The sequence below is a fragment of the Zalophus californianus genome, chromosome 14 (genome assembly GCF_009762305.2).
Source record: "Zalophus californianus isolate mZalCal1 chromosome 14, mZalCal1.pri.v2, whole genome shotgun sequence".
Classification (NCBI taxonomy): Eukaryota; Metazoa; Chordata; class Mammalia; order Carnivora; family Otariidae; genus Zalophus; species Zalophus californianus.
In genome coordinates, this window is record NC_045608.1 from 38630051 (window position 1) to 38650170 (window position 20120).

The window sequence follows — 20120 nt, forward strand, 5'->3', positions numbered from 1 at the left end:
TGGAATAAGAAGTTAAGAGCAGATTTTATTGGTGTACCCAATAAACTTGTGTGGAAGAAAGAACTTTTGCCGTTAGATGCAGAAACTCAGATTTAATGCTTGGCTCTGTGTTTGTTGTTATATGACTTTGGGCAAGGTATGCACTAACCTCACTGGGCCCACCTGTTCTGTGGTCAGAGGTGCGTTTGTGTGAGAGAACGTAAGGGAGGAGCTTAGTGCCACACACCTGTGGGTGACCTGTGACCAGCTCTCCTTACTTTCTCAAGCACCATACCCTGTTAATTTAAAAAAAAACAAGTGAAAGCATGAAAGGTTTATGAGAAATTATTTCAGCTGTCAAACTCATGAAGATCCTATGCATTTTAGAAAATAAACTTTGCTTTTTGGAAGCCATATAAGGCAGTATTTTATAAACTTTGTGGAGTGAGTGTTCAGTTGAGAAGCAAAAATGCTGTTTGAATTATGATATACATGTTAAGGACATAATGACAGGTTCTTCCTAAGAAAGAGTGATTTATAGGGGCGCCTGGGTGTCTCAGTTGGTAAAGCGACTGCCTTCGGCTCAGGTCATGATCCTGGAGTCCCAGGATCGAGTCTTGCATCGGGCTCCCTGCTCGGTGGGGAGTCTGCTTCTCCCTCTGACCCTCCCCCCTCTCATGCTGTCTCTATCTCATTCTCTCTCTCAAATAAATAAAATAAAATCTTTAAAAAAAAGTGATTTATGTTTTTAAAGAGTTTTATTTTATTTATTTGAGAGAGAGCACAGAGGGAGAAGGAGAAGCGTACTCCATGCTGAGCGGAGAGCCTGACGTGGGGCTGGATCCCAGCGCCCCAAAAGAGTGATTTATGTTTAACAGAAAGTGGAGAGAATAGTTCCTATGGTTAGCTTATTCCCTCCCACTGTCTAGGATTCAGTTTGCCATAAAGGCTGAACACTATGCTCTTTTGTATTTCATTGGTGGTCTGAAAGTTCATTTTGGATTTAATTTTTTGCTTGAAACCTCAAGAATACTACGGAAATGCCTTTGGCTAAGGGAAATGAAGTCATAATCCATTCTGAACTCTAGTTTAGTGATAGGGAACACTAATGAACTGCTATAAACATAGCTATCAGGAAACTGAATCCAAGTATTCATGTTAACTCCTGAAAACAGATAGGTATTTGGCAATTTCCTATCCCAGGGACAGCTCTGTAGAGTGTTTTCGGTGGATAGCAAATAATACATTAAAATGCTTGTCGGGATGCCTGGGTGGCTCAGTCGGTTAAGCATCTGCCTTCAGCTCAGGTCATGATCCCAGGGTGCTGGGATCGAGCGCCGCGTCGGACTCCCTGCTCAGCGGGAAGCCTGCTTCTCCCTCTGCCTGCCACTTCCCCTGCTTGTGCTCTCTCTCTCTGTGTGTCAAATAAATAAATATATAAATAATCTTAAAAAAAAAATAAAATGCTTCTCAATGGGCGCCTGGGTGGCTCAGTCAGTTAAGTGTCTGCCTTCAGCTCGGGTCATGATTCCGGGGTTCTCTCTCTCTCTCCCCCCCTCTGCCTCTCCCCCCACTTGTGTGCATGTGTGCTCTCTCTGTCTCTCTCTCAAATAAATAAATAAAATCTTTAAAAAAAACAAAATGCTTGTCAAAGTGACAAGCATGTAAATATGCTGTGGGGAAACACTACCCTGTGTTTTGTAAGGTGGCTGTTTTCTACGTACGACCCAGACCAAGTTAGAATTCATGGATGCACAATTTAGAAACTTAAATCCTTTCATAGCATTAGCAGAATTCTTGTATAAAGCCTATAAAAACTCTACTGGCACCTCTTCAGTTTCCTGATAATGACAGCATCTCAGTGGTGATCATGTTAAAGTTTCATGGAGACAAAAATTCTCTGCCAGATTGGGTGTGAAAAGAACGTATAGGTACAAATGCCATTTAGCCATTAGCTGGGTTCTCAGATCAAGTCTAGAAACACGTTCTGTAACCATAAAGGCCAAAGATTTTCCGTTCATCTGTTTGCCTTTTTTTTTCCTTTTCTTTTTTTCTTTCTTCCTCCCTCCCTCCCTCTCTCTCTCTCTCTCTCTCTCTCTCTCTCTTTCTTTCCTCCTTCCCTCCCTCCCTTCCTTCCTTCCTTGTTTCAACTGGAGCTGTCACTTAGACCCCTAGAATACATTGAGTTTTAAGGAAAGTCAGGCATTGCTTCTCACCTGAATGAGATGTTTTTAAAAATGATTGCTGATGGTATGGGGTTCACAGATGATTCCCCTTGTTGAAGGTGACAGAACACCGCCTAGAGGAATCATGATGGAAACCTGACGGGACGGTTGGCAGGCTCCCTCCGTGCTGGTGAATGCATTCTGTGTGATCTTTTCACCTTTAGGGATCCCTGTGTTTCTAAGAGACCTAAGGCTTCTAAGAGAGTTTGCCTGCCTGCATAATCCATTTCCCCTGTCTTCTCAAAGCTCCAGTCAGAGCTTCGGCTGGCACTAGAAGGGTGCCCCTCCTCACCATCTCCTCTCCTGCTCCGGGTTCTCTTGCCTGGACTGTTGCCAGAGCTGCTAAATGCTCTCCCTCCTCCCACCCTTACTCCTTTGCTCAGAGGCCAGAGTGGTCTTTTAAAATATCAGTAAGACCCGATCATTCCTCACCTTGAAATGCTCCGTTGCATTTAAAATAAAATCCAGCTACATAAACCAGCTTACCAAGACCCTCACATCTGGTCCTTGCTCACATCTTCCACTACTGCACCTGCTGGGTCCCAGCCACCTCCACCTTCTTTTCATTTCTTGACCCACACCAAGCTCATTTTGTTCTTCGGACCTGGACACAAGTCTTTACTGGAAGGTATTATCCCAAACCCCGTGCCTTCACGGGGCAGGTGCTTCTCGACGTTGGAATGTCGGCTTAAATATCCCCTCCTTGGAGAAGCCCTCCCTAAACACCCAATGTAAGCAGCCGCCATCTACTTTAGATTGGATTATCTAATAACATCTGTCTGTAGCTGACAATTTTTTTTTCTCCTTCAAGTAGAACATAGGCTCCCGTGGAGCAGAGACCCTTTGTCTTTATCTGATGTATCCCTAGGCCTCAGAACAGTTATTTAGGAAATGTTGTCAAAGGAATGTATTAATGCCTGAAGAAATGATGTAGCCTGTATTACTAGCCTTAACCAATAAATTTCCGACCAAAAGTAAGGAAATTTGGTGAGTGTGTGCAGCTGTGTCATTGCCATAAATGTATACTTTACTTTAAAATAGCAGAACAAACTCTCAGACCTATAAGGTACTACTCTTCCCCAGCCTCCGGAGTTCAAGAACCCCAGTCTGGGAACTCAGCTTCTTTTATCAGAGTGATCATAACACAGATGTCCTGGAACAGAGACTGAACTGGTTCTTCTGCCACTCTCTCTTTGCAAGTGGTTTGTCCCCTCAGGAACCTGCCTGTCTTATTAGTGCTGTCACTGAACTCTGTTCACTAACTGAAGCCCCCATATATAGATAGATAGATAGATAGGTAGATAGATAGATAGATAGCAGTCAGCTGCTTCCTTGGTTTATTGAAAAGTATTTGGGGGGCTTGTGGGAACAACCAAATATTCTTGCTATTTCAAAGATACGTGGGATTTTATGCCCTGGTGTTTGGCACCCCTTGGATTAGAAAATACGAGTACATATTGATAAGGTGAACATACTCATAATCATCATCTCTGTCTATATTCTAAACTGCATTTGTTAACTATTCTGCTTCACACATAGCTCTAAACATTTTTGAGCTTGAAAAGCTCAAAGCTTACCAAAAATTAACCAGGTTTTTCCAATGTATTACATAAACTAAGGGTTTTTTTCTTCAGCTTTTTTGGATGATCTGGGTAAAGTATTGCTTCAGTGACATAAAACCGTAATTGAGTCAGTTAATGAAGCCTTCAGCTGACCGTGTGGTGGTGGAGAGGCCAGCTTTCTCTCGCACGCCATGATTGCCTGCCCTAGTTGCATTATGCCCTGGGGGCCAGTGGGTAAGATCAGTATCTGTCGTCTTTTATCTTAAAGGGCAGAATTTCTGTAGATTTCATGCTATTAATACAACAGTATCTCTGGCCCTCAGGAAGACTAGAATTTCAGAATTTTAGAACAGAAGAGGAGATGCATTCCATTGAGGTCACAGAGCATGTGGCCCACTTGAGTCTGGCTTGTGTCCTTCTGGCCCAGCCGGGTGCCTCTCCTGCACTTTGATTTATCTGTGATTTCCCTTTGTCCTCCTGAAGTAGCCAGTGATTTTTACTTGCACCTAACGTTTAAAACGAGTCATTTCATTTGGGATAGAAAGTTCACCCCGATGATTTTTCCATCAAAGGAGGGTTATTTCCTGCGGAAGCCCTCTCTACCCCTGCAGCCTTGTTGAAAGCCCTCTTCTCTGGGCTTGCTTCTCACATCCTAGGCGCTGTGGTTGGTTTGCTCCTCAGGGTCACCTGTCAGATGTATACTCCTTGAAGCAGGGGACTGTGGTCTTTTTTTTTTTTTTTTTTTGGTCTTATTTTTTAAATTCCCAACTCTGAATTGTAGATGTGCTGTGCTGTCATGAAATCTTTGTCTCCATAAAGATGGATCTTGGTAATCCTGGCAGGTTTACAGTCGTCATGGTGAAAGTAAATTTTGAGTGATCGTGTCATCTTTGTAGAAATTCCAGGTTTCTGCTTCTGTAATCGTAAAGTCAGCCAATAGGAGTTGGTATATTGGCTTATAGGAGTTGAAGTTAGTATGGCCCAAAAGCTTATTTGAAAAAAAGAGAAGAAAACTATCCATCATCCCTGCTGCTAGTCAGAAACACTTAGCATCTCAACTCTCTGTTTTCAAGTTTTCAAAGATATTTGGTAATGACCGGTCCTGAATCCCCCTGTTTTGTGCTTTGAGGAATAACCAGTCCACTGCTGCCCCATCAAGGCCTCCTTGCTTTATCAGGTTGGTCTAACTTTGAGCCAAAACAATGAAGAAGTCCAGCTGACCCCTTCTGGTGTTAGTCCTTGTGGCCGCCAGCGTGGTGGTCTCTGCAATGCCACGGAGTCTCCTTGGCCTGATCAGACAGCCTCACGGGACCTGACTTCTGCTTAGCTCGTCTCATCACCCCTCGCCACCCCCCGCACACCCGTTATGTCCCAGCTGCAGCAGACAAGTAAGTGCAGCTGGTTTTTCACACTGCTCTGCCCTTGTCTGATGAGTAACCTCTGGATAGAACTCTCTGCTGCCTTCCTCCTTTGCACACAACTCAAGAGGTGCAGTAGACTGGCATGACAAAGACTGAGTTGGGAGTGAGGAGAGGGGTGCTGTTGCAGTTCCTAGCATGAGTAGCTGGACAGATGGAAGCCCACCTACTGACATGCGGAAGACCGCAGTAGAACAGATGGGCTGGGAGCGTGGGGGCATCAAGGGTTTGGATGGAAAAATGTTCAGTTCGGGTGCCTCTGAGATATCCAGGTAAGCAAGGTAGGAAGTTGAATGCTATATATGGATCTGTAGCTCAGGGAGGTTCCAAACTGAGGAACTTCTATTTTGGAGCTGTAATTTTATTTGAAGTGAGATGGAGGAGCTCTCCAAGAAAGAGGGTTTAGAGCGTGTGATGGACTCCTAGAGAGCTAACAAGTTTAGAAAGAGAAAATAGGAAATAGGCCATGAAGAAGCCAAGGGAAATTAGAAGGAGTAGCCAGAACAGATAGGAAAATCAAGAGTGCCCAAAGCAGAGAATTCAAAGATGAGAAGGGATGTCACCTGGGATTTATTGGCTTGTAGGGAGGTCATTGGTAACCTTAGTGAGGTATACTAGAATAATGGGAGACACCCTGAAGAGTGAGTGGGAGGGAGAGTGTGGAGACCACATGGGAAGACAATTCCTTCTATAAGCATGGCTCTAAATAGGTAGGCCCGTACTGGAGGGGGAGGGATGGTGGGTGTGGAAGAGTGGAGTGTGAGTGAGCCCTAGAGCAGGCTGACTTGGTTTTCTGTGTTGTTTTGGGTTTTTTTTTAAGCTGGATGGTACTAGGGCCTTTTTTTCCCTTCTTCTAATGCAAATAGGCAGAATCCAGTAGAAACGCCAGGAGATATTACCATCTTATAGTTTGCTCACAATTGATGATGGATACTATTCCATAGTCACAAATATTGACATTTATATACTAGGTTCTCTTCTCCTATGAATTTGTATTTGAAATATAAGAGGAAACAAACTTGCTTTAAAAAAAAAAAATTGTCCATTTTAGTCTTACATCCCTGAAGGTAAGTAAATGGTATAAAGGGTTTTTTGTTTTGTTTTGTGTGTTTTTTTAACAAAGTGGTTATTCAGTAGGAATCCTGTTTTATGCCTAAATGACAGAGATTTACATTGAGCATTTTCCTACCTGAAGTCCTTGCTAGGTTGGTGTCTTTTAATATGACTGAATTTTAATACCAGCAAGAGAGGGAGGTAAATTTGAATAGAGAAGCTAATTAAGCAGTCATTTAGTTAGGAGATGGAGATTTTAAAATGCTAGTTCTAAAAGTGGAAAACATGAGGACAAATTGACCTTTTTTCTTCTATGGAATAGAAAATTGGAGCTGAAAAGGAAGAAAGCCATGACCAATTTTTATAGGTGAAACGGACTGGGGATTGGGACCGTGACTTCATTTATACCTGCATGGGGCCTCCTTGGAGGCTCATCACTATTTCTTAATTTCTTAGTCATTTACTAAATCTCTCCCTGGGAGAGGCATAATGAATACAGTTCCTGTTTCTTGAAAAGATGGAGGATTCCTCTTGCCATCCCACTGGAATACTCAAATGAAAGTCTTTACCTCAACTTTTAGGATTCAGAGTTTCTAGAAGTCTAAGCCTTTGCTTTTTTAGCTGAAGTAGAACACAGCTGATAAGGTAAATTTAGTTTCAAGAAAGGGCAGAGTTTAAGCCAAAGCATTTTGTGTCGCTTTCTGTTTAGAATTGCAAGCGATGGTGTTCACTTCTAGTAACTGAAATCATTGACAGCTATGTTTAGTCCGAAGTGAATAGATCAGAAGAGGAGGGAGCGTTGGAGTAGAGTTTAGTGAGATGGAAAGGGAAGTGTGCAACTTTAAGGGGCAGGGTCATCCAAGAAAGCAAGGAGTGAGCATGAGAAAAAAGAAAAGCCAAAGCAATGCAAATATCCTACAAATCTGCTTTAAGAAAATGTTTTGGCATTTGGGTACAAGACCAGAAGTGTACACTCTAAAATTATGAAAATAGGAGTTAAAGTTAGAAGTACTATATTTAGATGCTTATGCTTTTAATTGTTTGCCATTTAAAAATCAGTTCATCACTCGCTTGTATTGGCATGTGGGTAGGGAAGAAGACTTAAAAGTTTTGAAGCTGGATTTACTGATGTAAGCTGTCAGTGTTGTTTACTCGTAGGTACAGTATGAACTTATGCCCTTTCAGATATGTAGAGTTATATATTGATTCTAGTGAGACTCCAGAACTACAAAGCCTTACATTTTTAGGGTTTATTGCTCTACTATCTCTCAGCTGCAATGAAGGTTTTATGTTATTACAATTAGTCAAGAAACAGCAACAATTTTCATTCATTATATTATGCATGTAGTGCTGGGGAAAATAATATGCTTCAGAAATATTTGACAAGTGCATAGGAGTTTACTCAAGGTTTGAGGTTCTGTGATTTATGTGATCTATGACAAGTAAGATATCATATGGTATATTTGTAGGTAGAAAATAATGGTAGGTTATTTTATTATTTAAATAGTTGATAGGTGGTTGCTGGGTTCTATTTTGCATTTTATTCAGCTTTTGTAGAGCTGGCTCTCTGCCTTAGGGACAAGTCGTGAAATCAAAGAGAAAAGCAGGTCGCAAAATGGTTTCATGACCAGAACAATAACACCGAAACTCAAAATTGGGATGTTCTTGTACTAATTTTTCCCTTTTAGTTCATGTTTATCGAGGGGCTAAGTTCATGTGTTTAGAAAGATTCCTATTTTAACACACATTGGACAACTTTTTAATGTTTGGGTTGCATTGATATGTCCACCCCAATGGAGTCTATACTAAAACTACATTTGTGTAAAAATTCCTTATGTTTACAAAGCAAGGAAGCTGAAAGAAGGTGGTGAAAGAGGTGAGAGACTTCTGTAAGAAGACAAACTGTAAGAAGATCTGAAGTTTGGCATCTTTCACTCCTTTCCCCTCACCCACCACACTCCATCATCACTAATTTCTAGGCTGAACCCTTTGTTTCATGGAAGAGGAAGCAGGAGACCAAAGAAATTAAGTCTGTCGTCCAGGCTCACACATGACAACTTATTTGCTGCTAATTATTTTCATGTATTAGATTTATAAAGATTGTACATAGATTTTTAAAGTGAAATGAACTAAAATGTTTATATTTTGAGATATGATTCCGGTTTTGCTTCAGTAACCATTTTGACATCTCATTAAGTTAGAGCTATTTGCCAAAACACACATAATATTCATAGAAAATAGAAGATATTGAAGGTATCCAACATTTTTTAAATATGATTTATATTTATTTATAAGAACTGCCCTGCCTGGGAAGAAAATTAAGCATCTTTTTTTTTTTTAAGATTTTATTTATTCATGAGCGAGAGAGAGAGAGAGGCAGAGGGAAAAGCAGACTCCCTGCAGAACAGGGAGCCCAGTTCAGGACTCGATCCCAGGACCCTGGGATCACGACCTGAGCCAAAGGCTGACGCCCAACCGACTGAGCCACCCAGGTGCCCCTAAGCATCTTTTAAAAATGTACTTTTTTTAGGAGTCATTTGTGTTTTATTTTTTGATTTCATGATCTAGTGATTCTGGTCACTCTTACAGAGATTCTCTAAACCACTTAAACATTTTCTTTTTGAGTTTTTGGAAAACGCTTTGACCCACTGGTAAAAGCATGTGATTAGACTGATAGCATCTATTACCTGTAGGGAGATTTCAGCTCTGAAAGTTGTAACTGAGTTCTGTTTTCCATTAAACATAGAAATACCTACTTTTTCCTCACTTGAGAGATTTCACAATTGCTAAAGACTATAAGGAACAGTTCTTACACACTCACATATGTAGGTGGATATGATAATAATGGGATTGATTTTATTAGTTGTTCCTCAAATAATTATTCAAATACCTACTGTGGTCCAAGTACTACATTGGTACTGGTACCACACATAGAGTAGCTATGTAAAAAGGGAATGCCTTTCTCAAGCTGACACTTGAGGAATGGGGAATTGGCCACTTGAAGAGCAGAGGAAAGAATGTTCTCACAGAGAACAGCATGTCTAAAAAACCTGGAAGCAGAAAACCTTGCTGGGCTTTGCCAACCAAAAGGAGATCACGTGGCCAGATCGTCGTGGGAGAGGGGGTAGGCAGTGCCACTGGGCATGGATCGGGTGTTGAGGCCTAGGCTTGTGCTGGAAGGCCATGGCAATTAAGAGTTTGGATTTTTCTTCAAGCACATCGGGAAGGTATTAACATGGGTGCTAGGACTAGATTTATGTGTTATGAAGATCAGAATAGAAGTGGGCAGGAATAGACAAGGAAGAGGAAGTTTATTAGGGAGTTCAGGAAAGAAATGATAGCTTGCATAGTGGCAGGGGACCAATTCCAGATATATTTTGGAAATATGTTTTTATATAGGTATTTGTATATGTATGTGGAAAATTATATATTTTGCAAAATATATTTTGCAAAACCTTTTGTCCTCTGTTAGAGAAAGGAAGGAAAAGGAAATGTCAGGGCTGATTTCTGGAATTCTGGCTTGAAAGAATGGCATTGCCCTTTTTTGGGGTGAGGAAAAAGAGGGAGGGGAGGAACAGACTTGAGAGAGAAAAATCTAGAGGTACTTGTGAGCTATCAGTGAGAAATGTCAAGTGGGCAGTTGGGTTTGAAACCCCAGAACAGAGGTTCAGACCAGAGATGTGAGTCTATAGGCAGTTGGCTTCTGGGAAGTATTTAAAGCCCTGGGAAAGTATAGCAATAGCTGGGAGAAAATGTCAAGTGAGAAGAGGAGAGAGCCTGAACTGAGTTTTCCAGAAGATTCCCACATGTAGAGGTTGGGTAAGAAGTAGCCTGGAAAAGAGAATGAGAAGGTGTAGCCTGAGAGATGGGGGAGAAAAGCAGGAGGGTGTGGTGTGTTCTGAACCCCAAGTGAGGGAAAGATGCTGACAAGTTGGGCTGGGGCTGCTAAGAGGTGAGATGAGATGGGAAAAGAAGAGAGTGGGTAGTCCATGGCACTGTCCACCTCAGTGCGAGTCAGACTGGAGTCCTTGCAGGGAGAGGGTAAGGGAGGACGTAGAAGACAGTGAAGGTCAACACAATTTTTTGAGAAGCTAGGAGTGGAAAGCAGAGAAATATGGTCATAGCTGATGGAGGATGTGGGCTGGAGGGAAGGCTACTTTGTTTTACTGAGATGGGAACTGCTAGAGCATGACTATATTTTGGTAGAATTTTAGTCTCAAGAATATGTATTAGAATGGCCCTGAGCAAGCGTAGTGCAGTTCCAGGAAGACAGAAATGAATTTCTGCCTCATGGAACAATCTGGAGCAGCAGAGCAGGGGCCCAGGTTGGAAGGGGTGACCCTGGCATCCTCCTGAATTTGGGGCCTCCATGACTGAGTCTATGGTGACCATGTCGATCATTTTTCCCTAGCCAATGAGAAGAGGAAGCCTAGGGCAAGTGCCCTTGCCTTTATGAAGATGACCTAAATACTGGATACATACTCTGTCTTTTCTCATTGGTCCAGACTTCATCACCTGGCCTCAACTCATTGTGGTCTCAAGCTGGGTGAAGGAATACCAGCTAAAACAAAGTTTAATTACTAAAAGGAGGAAGGAGAAAATGGATTCTGAGAAGAGTCCATTTCTTCCACTCCTTGGGGCGAGGAGGGGGGTTACAACACATTTATTTCTGTTTCTAAACCATGGGCAGTACGTGACTTAAATTTGGCACCTAATTGAGAGTTCAGCAAATTGAATTGACTATTAAAATTGACCCTCTCCCAGGTCCATACCTCAATATCATAAAAGCCATCTATGAAAAACCCACAGCAAATATCATTCTCAATGGGGAAAAACTGAGAGCTTTCCCCCTAAGAACAGGAACATGGGAGGGATGTCTACTCTCACCACTGCTATTCAACATAGTACTAGAAGTCCTAGCCACGGCAATCAGACAACAAAAAGAAATAAATGCCTTCCGAATCAGCAAAGAAGAAGTCAAACTCTCACTCTTTGCAGATGATATGATACTTTATGTGGAAAATCCAAAAGACTCCACCCCAAAACTACTAGAACTCATACAGGAATTCAGTAAAGTGGCAGGATATAAAATCAATGCACAGAAATCAGTGGCATTCCTATACACCAACAACAAGACAGAAAAAAGAGAAATTAAGGAGTCGATCCCATTTACAACGACACCCAAAACCATAAGATACTTAGGAATAAATCTAACCAAAGAGGCAAAGAATCTGTACTCAGAAAACTATAAAATACTCATGAAAGAAATTGAGGAAGACACAAAGAAATGGAAAAACGTACCATGCTCATGGATTGGAAGAACAAATACTGTGGAGATGTCAATGCTACCTAGAGCAATCTACACATTTAATACAATCCCTATCAAAATACCATCCACTTTTTTCAAAGAAATGGAACAAATAATCCTAAAATTTGTATGGAACCAGAAAAGACCCCGAATAGCCAGAGGAATGTTGAAAAAGAAAAGCAAAGCTGGCGGCATCACAATTCTGGACTTCCAGCTCTATTACAAAGCTGTCATCATCAAGACAGTATGGTACTGGCACAAAAACAGACACATCGATCAATGGAACAGAATAGAGAGCCCAGAAATGGACCCTCAACTCTATGGTCAACTCATCTTTGACAAAGCAGGAAAGAGTGTCCAATGGAAAAAAGACAGTCTCTTCGACAAATGGTGTTGGGAAAATTGGACAGCCACATGCAGAAGAATGAAACTGGACCATTTCCTTACACCACACACAAAAGTAGACTCCAAATGGTTGAAAGACCTAAACGTGAGACAGGACTCCATCAACATCCTAAAGGAGAACACAGGCAGCAACCTCTTCGACCTCAGCCGCAGCAACTTCTTCCTAGACACATCGCCAAAGGCAAGGGAAGCCAGGGCAAAAATGAACTATTGGGATTTCATCAAGATAAGAAGCTTTTGCACAGCAAAGGAAACAGTCCACAAAACCAAAAGACAACCGACAGACTGGAAGAAGATATTTGCGAAGGACATATCAGATAAAGGGCTAGTATCCAAAATCTCTAAAGAACTTATGAAACTCAACACCCAAAGAACAAATGATCCAATCAAGAAATGGGCAGAAGACATGAACAGACATTTTTCCAAAGAAGACATCCAAATGGCCAACAGACACATGAAAAAGTGCTCAACATCGCTTGGCATCAGGGAAATCCAAATCAAAACCTCCATGAGATATGACCTCATACCAGTCAGAATGACTAAAATTAACAAGTCAGGAAATGACAGATGTTGGCGGGGATGTGGACAAAGGGGAACCCTCCTTCACTGTTGGTGGGAATGCAAGCTGGTGCAGCCACTCTGGAAAACAGTATGGAGGTCTCCTAAGTAAGTTGAAAATAGAGCTACCATACGACCCAGCAATTGCACTAGTGGGTATTTACCCCAAAGATACAAATGTAGGGATCCGAAGGGGTACGTGCACCCCGATGTTTATAGCAGCAATGTCCGCAATAGCCAAACTGTGGAAAGAGCCAAGATGTCCATCGACAGATGAATGGATAAAGAAGAGGTGGTATATATACACAATGGAATGTTATGCAGCCATCAAAAGGAATGAAATCTTGCCATTTGCAACGACATGGATGGAACTGGAGGGTATTATGCTGAACGAAATAAGTCAATCAGAGAAAGACATGTATCATATGACCTCACTGAGGAATTCTTAATCTCAGGAAACAAACTGAGGGTGTGGGGTGGGAGCGATGGGGTGGCTGGGTGATAGACATTGGGGAGGGTATGTGCTATGGTGAGTGCTGTGAATTGTGTAAGACTGTTGAATCACAGACCTGTACCTCTGAAACAAATAATACATTCTATGTTAAAAAAAAAAAAGATAGTAGGAAGGGAAAAATGAAGGGGGGGAATTGGAGGGGGAGATGAACCATGAGAGACTATGGACTCTGAGAAACAAACTGAGGGTTCTAGAGGGGAGGGGGGTGGAGGGATGGATTAGCCTGGTGATGGGTATTAAAGAGGGCACGTATTGAGTGGAGCACTGGGTGCTATACGCAAACAATGAGTCATGGAACACTACATCAAAAATGGTGATTAACATAACATAATAAAATAAAAACTGACCCTCTCCCTTTAAAAGGTCGAATTTGATTATAGGCTCTGGATTACACTGTAACATCACCTTTCCTCCTCTCTGTCTTTTCTCTGGACTTAACACTTTCTAGTAAAATCATACAAAAGAGAATATAGTGTTTACTTTCAAGATTTGCTTAAAAATCTAAAATGTAAGAGGAAAAAAGAAAATGTGTTCCTTTTATGTGGATCACTATCTTGTTCAGTGTTTGGTCTTGATATTTACATATGCTTTGGGCAGCTGAGCACATGCCAAGTTGATATGTCTTTTATTCAACAGAAGGAATAGCTGGTGATTGTAGAAAGGAACCCTAGATAGGAAACATGGATGTAGAATTTAGTTTATAACATACATTGGTATTTGTATGTTCCCTCTTCTTCAAGTTATTAAACATACTCCAGCGTGTGTTGTGAAGATAGAACAGGCGATTTTACTATGGAGTAATAGTTTGCATAATTCTGTATTATACTAATGGGCGTATCATTTGCTTAGAGTATTACACTACCCCTTTGTTCCTGGTATTTTTACCATAAAATTAGAATTAGGAAGGGAAATCATAGGACGGGCTGGGATATTTGGTTTGAGTTATTTACCGTCTATCTAAGATAAGAAATTACTTAAAATGCCACGGTAGCAGCTGGCACAGCTCCTCTCTTGCTGTTTCGAGCAAAATACTGCTTTAAGCACAGCAGCATGCCCATTAGGAGGGGGAGGAAGGAACCCCCAGAAACTAAGTTCTTTGGACATGGTCAGGTTCAATTCCCTCATTTGGCAGATGTGGAAACTAAGGCACAAAATACTTACGTGTCTTGACTAGCAAACCATTACAAGGTGGTGGTTCTATTTTAGAAGGTGTTTTTAGGTGTAAAAGAAGATTATTATATATTAAACTCTGTTGTGTGAGTCCCTTATGAGCTGAGACAAACTCCTTTTTCAACTGTCAGGGGAAACAGGAGGAAGCAGGAAGAAGCTGTGACTTTTCACTGGTGAGGGAGGGAGAGATGAGGCTCCCAGCCTCCCTCCAGCCCCGCCCACGGCTTGTCCCGTGTGGGACCCGCCCCCAGGTCCCCGAGGAAGCCTCTAATGTAGTTGTCACTGTTCACTCAAAAGGGGCTGACAGGGTTCTGAGAAAGCAGAGAAGGGCTCTTGCTCATGGAAGAATGGATACATCCAGGGGTTCTGGAGGCAGAGCAGGGGCCCTGGGTAGAGATAGGAAGGCAGAGGGAAGGAGAAAAAAAATCTGCTTCCATTATTAGATCATCCTTCCCAGAGATTAAAATATAGATCCAGCTGATGCAGAAGATTCATTTTTCTGAAATTAAATGTGTCTAAGTTATATAATTATTAGATCGTTACTTTAATGTCATTTTATGGCCATCTGTGGCAAAAAACCTAATAGGAATAAAACCTGTGATCATTACAAATAAGTTTTGGCTTCCAGTTAAATGTTCATTTTGAACCATCTTTGTGGTAAATGGAAGTCGTCTATTAGGACTGTGCAGTAGGACTGTGTTTGGATTGCATGCATGTTTCCCTTTTTTTTTTTTTATTGTGTTTCTGTGCAGCCTTTCACCATAGGTAGCATCCTAGTTTTTGTGCCTAGCGAAGGTAATTACACTGAATGATGGGACCTTGCCATTTTCTGTTTGCAGAACAATCAACCATGACGACCGAATCTGGCTCAGACTCGGAATCCAAGCCCGAGCAGGAGGCCGAGCCCCAGGAGGCGGCGGGGGCGCAGGGGCACGCGGGGGCGCCGCAGGGCCCGGGGCCCGAACCCAGCGGCGAGGAGCAGCACCAGGCCCTAGAGCAGTTCGAGGCCGCGGCGCACAGCACCCCTGTGAGGAAGGAGGTGAGCCCTGGGACCCAGGCCGCCACCGGCTCCCCCACACCTGCTAGCATCGCCCAGAAACCCAATTCAGGAATGTTTATTGACCTTTTCCAGGGTCGGGGCCGACCTTGGTCTCTTAGCACTAGAGGAAACTATGAGGGGTTGTCTGTTTACCCCTTCTGGTCCCAGGCAGATGGAAACTTATGCTATTTTAAGACTTCCAGTGAATGACATTCCACAACCTTGCTTGGTAACTCCTTCATTTGATTAAAGCATTTAAACCCACCCTGAAATCTGGACTACAGGTTATTGGTTTTATCTGGGTTTACAGGAAGGCTAAACATCACACCAAAGGCTTTAATTAGGCTCCTAACTTTTGTTCAGGCTTAGGGGTTAGAGCTCTTTTGATTCTTCCCAGGGGTCACTCTGATCCTAGTGTTGCCAGCGACTTTTAATGAATGTTCAGCTGGGTCTCTTTCCCTCCCTTATGTGCGTGTATGTTCAACTCCATTATCTAGACATACTTAAGTTGTCACATGTAATGTGACTATTTTAAAAGTTTTCATACAAAATATAAAGCATGGTTTATACTTGGGCTTTGAATGAATCCATGTTTAAATTATTTTGGCTTGAAACTTCAAACCTGAAATAACATGTGTTAGGGTACCCACTCATGCTATGGTAAGGAGATCTGGGAGTCCCTGCAAACGATTGACCTTTTTCTAGGTTGGAAGTATATGTGTCAAGCTAGAAATTGTACAAGATGTTGAGAGAAGAGACACGAAATCAGCATGTTATTGAAATTCTTTGGAAGGCACAACACATTATTATAACATTAAACTATGTTTACAACCTGATTATTTCTTTTCCCTTGGTGTTTATGTTCTGCTTTTAAGCAGTATTAAAAATAACATTTATTTTCATGTTCTGTAAATAGATGCTGTGTCTGATATAAAATGTTTCATGATGGGGAGCTGGAGGTTATCCTTCCAGCTTATTAAACAAAATCTAAGGGGCCATTGTCATCATGGTTTTCCTTCACCGTTTATTTTTTTGGAGGTGTGAGGATGGTGGTGTTTTGATTTTTTTTTAAACCTTCAGCAATTTAAAATTACTAGACTGGATTTTTTCCCCCGTTCTTTCCTCTTAACTCTGAAATGAAATAAATGTGAGAGTGGGAGATAATTGTACAGAAGAAAGAGTTTTTGGGCCAAGACGTGATACATGTGTTTTATCTTCTGGAAATCAGATGTCTGAAACAAAATGAGAGAAATGATACTAAAGCCCTTTGAGGGAAGGGTAACTGGCTGCGGAGCCAGGAGAACTATTTAATCCTGCCTTTTCCCTAGTTATTTTAGGGATCTCAGAGAACGCATTCAGCCTCTGAGCCTCAGCTTCCTTGTTCACAAGATGAAGAGATCAGAAAAGATCGTTTTCTCAGGTTCTTCTGCTCTTGGCTCCTTGATTCAGGCTAGGAGCCCAGTTGTGTTGGAGGTGAAATGAAGTACATTTTGGTAGTCCGTGACGATGAAAACACATGAGCTTGGCTGGATTTGAATTCCAGGCTACTAGTTTTATGGAGGAAGTTTGTGGAGACTGTACCCTTTGTCCTTTTCTCTCCCATGTGTTAAATGAGGGTAAGGAGACCTAGATACCTACCTCCCAGAGCTGTCATGAAGAGTCATTGGAACAGAGGTTTTGCCAAAAGGGTTGATACTGATTTTTTTTTTAAAGATTTTATTTATTTATTTGACAGAGACACAGCGAGAGAGGGAACACAAGCAGAGGGAGTGGGAGAGGGAGAAGCAGTCCTCCCGCAGAGCAGGGAGCCTGATGCGGGGCTCGATCCCAGGACCATGACCTGAGCCAAAGGCAGACGCTTAATGACGGAGCCACCCAGGCGCCCCGATACTGATATTTTTAAATTGTAATGAATTATATGTGACTACAGTGGACGTTTCATTTGAGGTCCTTGGTCTGCTCTTCTGAAGTTGTTGAAAATACGTGCATGAGAGGCTCAGTGAGGGGTTCGTGCTTTAAATGTTTTGGAAAAAACACCTCCGTTCCAACGCCGGTGGTTTCAGGGGTGTCTGGAGTTGACCTATAAGTAGCCCAGAAAGCTTAGTCTCATACAGATACTTTTATTTTATTAGAGGAAAAATGAAATTTCATCTTCCTCAATACAGAGAAAAAGTTGATTCCAGGTAGTGAGATTTAAATAAAAACGTAGCTTCTGTTGACTTTTCCTGTAATGAAATGAAAATGTGAATTAAAAGTGCAAAAGTCTTAGGGTACCTGGGTGCGCCGCAGTTGGTTAAACATCCGACTCTTGGTTTCAGCTCAGGTCATGATTTTAGGGTCCGGAGGTTGAGCCCTCACCGCCCCCCAGGCTTGGGGCTTGAGGTTCTCTCTCCCCCTCTCCTGCCCTTACTCCCACTTGAACTCTCTCTCTCTAGTATAAATAAATCTTTAAAAAAGAGCTAAAGTCTTATGTAAGTTATAAGCACTTAGCAAATATATGATATAAAATTCCAAGGTTACCAGGGTGCCTGGGTAGCTCAGGTAAGCGGTCGACTCTAGATTTCGGCTCAGGTCATGATCTCAGGGTCCTGAGATTGAGCCCTGTGTCTTGTTCTGCCCTCAGTGGGAATCTGCTTGAGATTCTCTCTCTCCTTCTGCCCCTCCCCCCATGTGTGCTCCCTCTCTCTTTCTCTCTCAGTAAAATAAAGAAATCTTAAAAAAAAATTCCAAGGTTACCGAACTTCTTCAACTAGCTTAAGGCCAAAATTGTTTGACTTTTTTGCAGCACTATTTTAATACTTTGATACGAAAAACTAATAGTCAAAAAAAAAAAAGTTGGACCAAGTTGCCAGAGCAGGTTTTCTTTTATTTACTTGTTTTAGCTACCTCTAGCCTTTCAACTATTTTGGCCTTTGAAGTTGTTTTTGCAGTTTTTTCATGGTCTCTTCACTCAGCAAATTGGTCTTTTTATTTTGAAGAACGTCTCACAACTTTGCCCTGAATTCCTGTGTAAAATAGTGGAGGAAAGGACTGTATTTATAATTTGGAGGGAAAACCAGATAGAAAATGACTTTATAAAAGCAGAAATCCATACCTAAAATCCAAAATAAATATACCAGAAGATAACTTTGTGATTAGTGTCATAAAATTGTAGTCACTAATAAGAAATAAAAGTTGAAGTGATAAATCTAAATAAACCTTTATTGTCAAGGTCATGTGCTTTTAGCTACTAGAAAGATAGTATGTTTGTGAGAGAAGAAATTTCGTGCTCACTCAAGGGGCCTGAACTGAATTTTGCAACATGTCTTTCTTTGGTCTGTCAGTGTGCATTTGCAGACTAGTGGAAATGATAGTCTGGTCCATGAGTTGAATTTGCACATTAATACCATTGGTGGTCATTTAATAGAAGAGAGCATTGTATGGTGACAGATGCTAGCTACGCTTGCGGTGAGCACAGCATAATGTATTGAGTTGTTTAATCACTATTTTGTACAGGTGAAATTATTTGTAATGTGTCAACGGTACTTCAATGAAATATATGTATGTAAACACACACATATATAAAGCCGGGAGGTGTAAAGAGATTAGTTGCACAGAGAGATTTCCAAGGATATTTATTGATTCAAGGGAGAATTAACTGTTCCTCAGGACATATTCTGCAGTTCTAAGTCTAGCCTGGACTACATTGTTGTACTTTGAAAGCAGATTAAAGCTTTTGGACAGATGTGATCTGCTCTTACACTGGCTCATTACAGTGAGGGGGGAAACAGATTAAGGGGATTACTTTGTGATGAATTTCAGTGCTGCTGGCTTCATTGAATTGATTTAGAGCTGTAACGGTTGTAAAATTACTGAGAAGATTAATACTTGAAGCTCTCTAGGACTTAAAGTTTATAAGATACCTTATATGTATGTGGGGTGTTGTGGGTCATAGAATATAGAAGGATCCAGTGAATGAAGAAAATAGAGTACAGTAGATAAAACCTAAATGATTTATTTTATTTTATTTTAAAGATTTTATTTATTTATTTGACAGAGAGACACAGCGAGAGAGGGAATACAAGCAGTGGGAGTGGGAGAGGGAGAAGCAGGCTTCCCGCCGAGCAGGGAGCCCGATGCGGGGCTCGATCCCAGGACCTGGAATCATGACCTGAGCCAAAGGCAGACGCTTAACGACTGAGCCACCCAGGCGCCCCCTAAATGATTTATTTTAAAGACCTGTACTGTCTAATGCCTTTTTAAAAAGTCAGGAGTCCGTTTGTATCCTCCTTTGCTTAGTGAAGTCTTGATGGCATTTGCTAACTCCATGCTTCTAAATTAAACCCTCAAGTCAAACTGAAATGCAGCCCCGTTGGTACATTTAAATGGCAAAAGTTAAACAACATTTAGGTGAAACCATTAGCATTATAAATATCCCTGTATGCGTACTTGCCCATTCACAGTCTCCTGATGCAAACATCTCTCCTGCTCTGGGAAATAGGAAGGCCTACGTCTAAAGGGTTTTGCTCTTGCCTGAGCAATGCAATATTTATTTCCTGTCTTGCAGTGAAAACTGTTCATTGTTTGCTCTTCACAGGTCACTGACAAGGAACGGGAGTTCGCTGCTGGGGCTGCAAAACAGCTCGAATATCAGCAATTGGAAGACGATAAACTTTCTCAGAAATCATCTAGCAGTAAACTATCTCGATCTCCATTAAAGATTGTCAAAAAGCCTAAAAACATGCAGTGCAAAGTGATACTTCTGGATGGATCAGAATATACCTGTGATGTGGAGGTGAGTGCATATTTAAAAATCTTTTTTGTCCCAGGTATTGAGAACTGGAGAATGTTGGTATGAGACATACAAGATGCATTCTTGTTTTCATAACTCTGGAAAGTTATTCAGACCC

At 41.6% G+C, this 20120-nt stretch overlaps 1 protein-coding gene across 24 annotated transcripts in view; it reads left to right on the forward strand.

Moving 5' to 3' along the window:
• The window catches only part of EPB41L3 (erythrocyte membrane protein band 4.1 like 3), a 235109-nt gene that overhangs the window by 133372 nt on the left and 81617 nt on the right, over positions 1-20120 (forward strand). For 23 of the 24 annotated variants that reach the window (XM_027575718.1, XM_027575701.2, XM_027575708.2 and 20 more), the window contains 2 exons: positions 15032-15231; positions 19808-20005. In XM_027575718.1, coding sequence (XP_027431519.1) covers positions 15032-15231; positions 19808-20005 — 398 coding nt within the window. Of the gene's footprint in view, positions 1-15031; positions 15232-19807; positions 20006-20120 lie in introns of those variants that run through there. The other variant, XM_027575715.2, reaches the window with a different exon arrangement.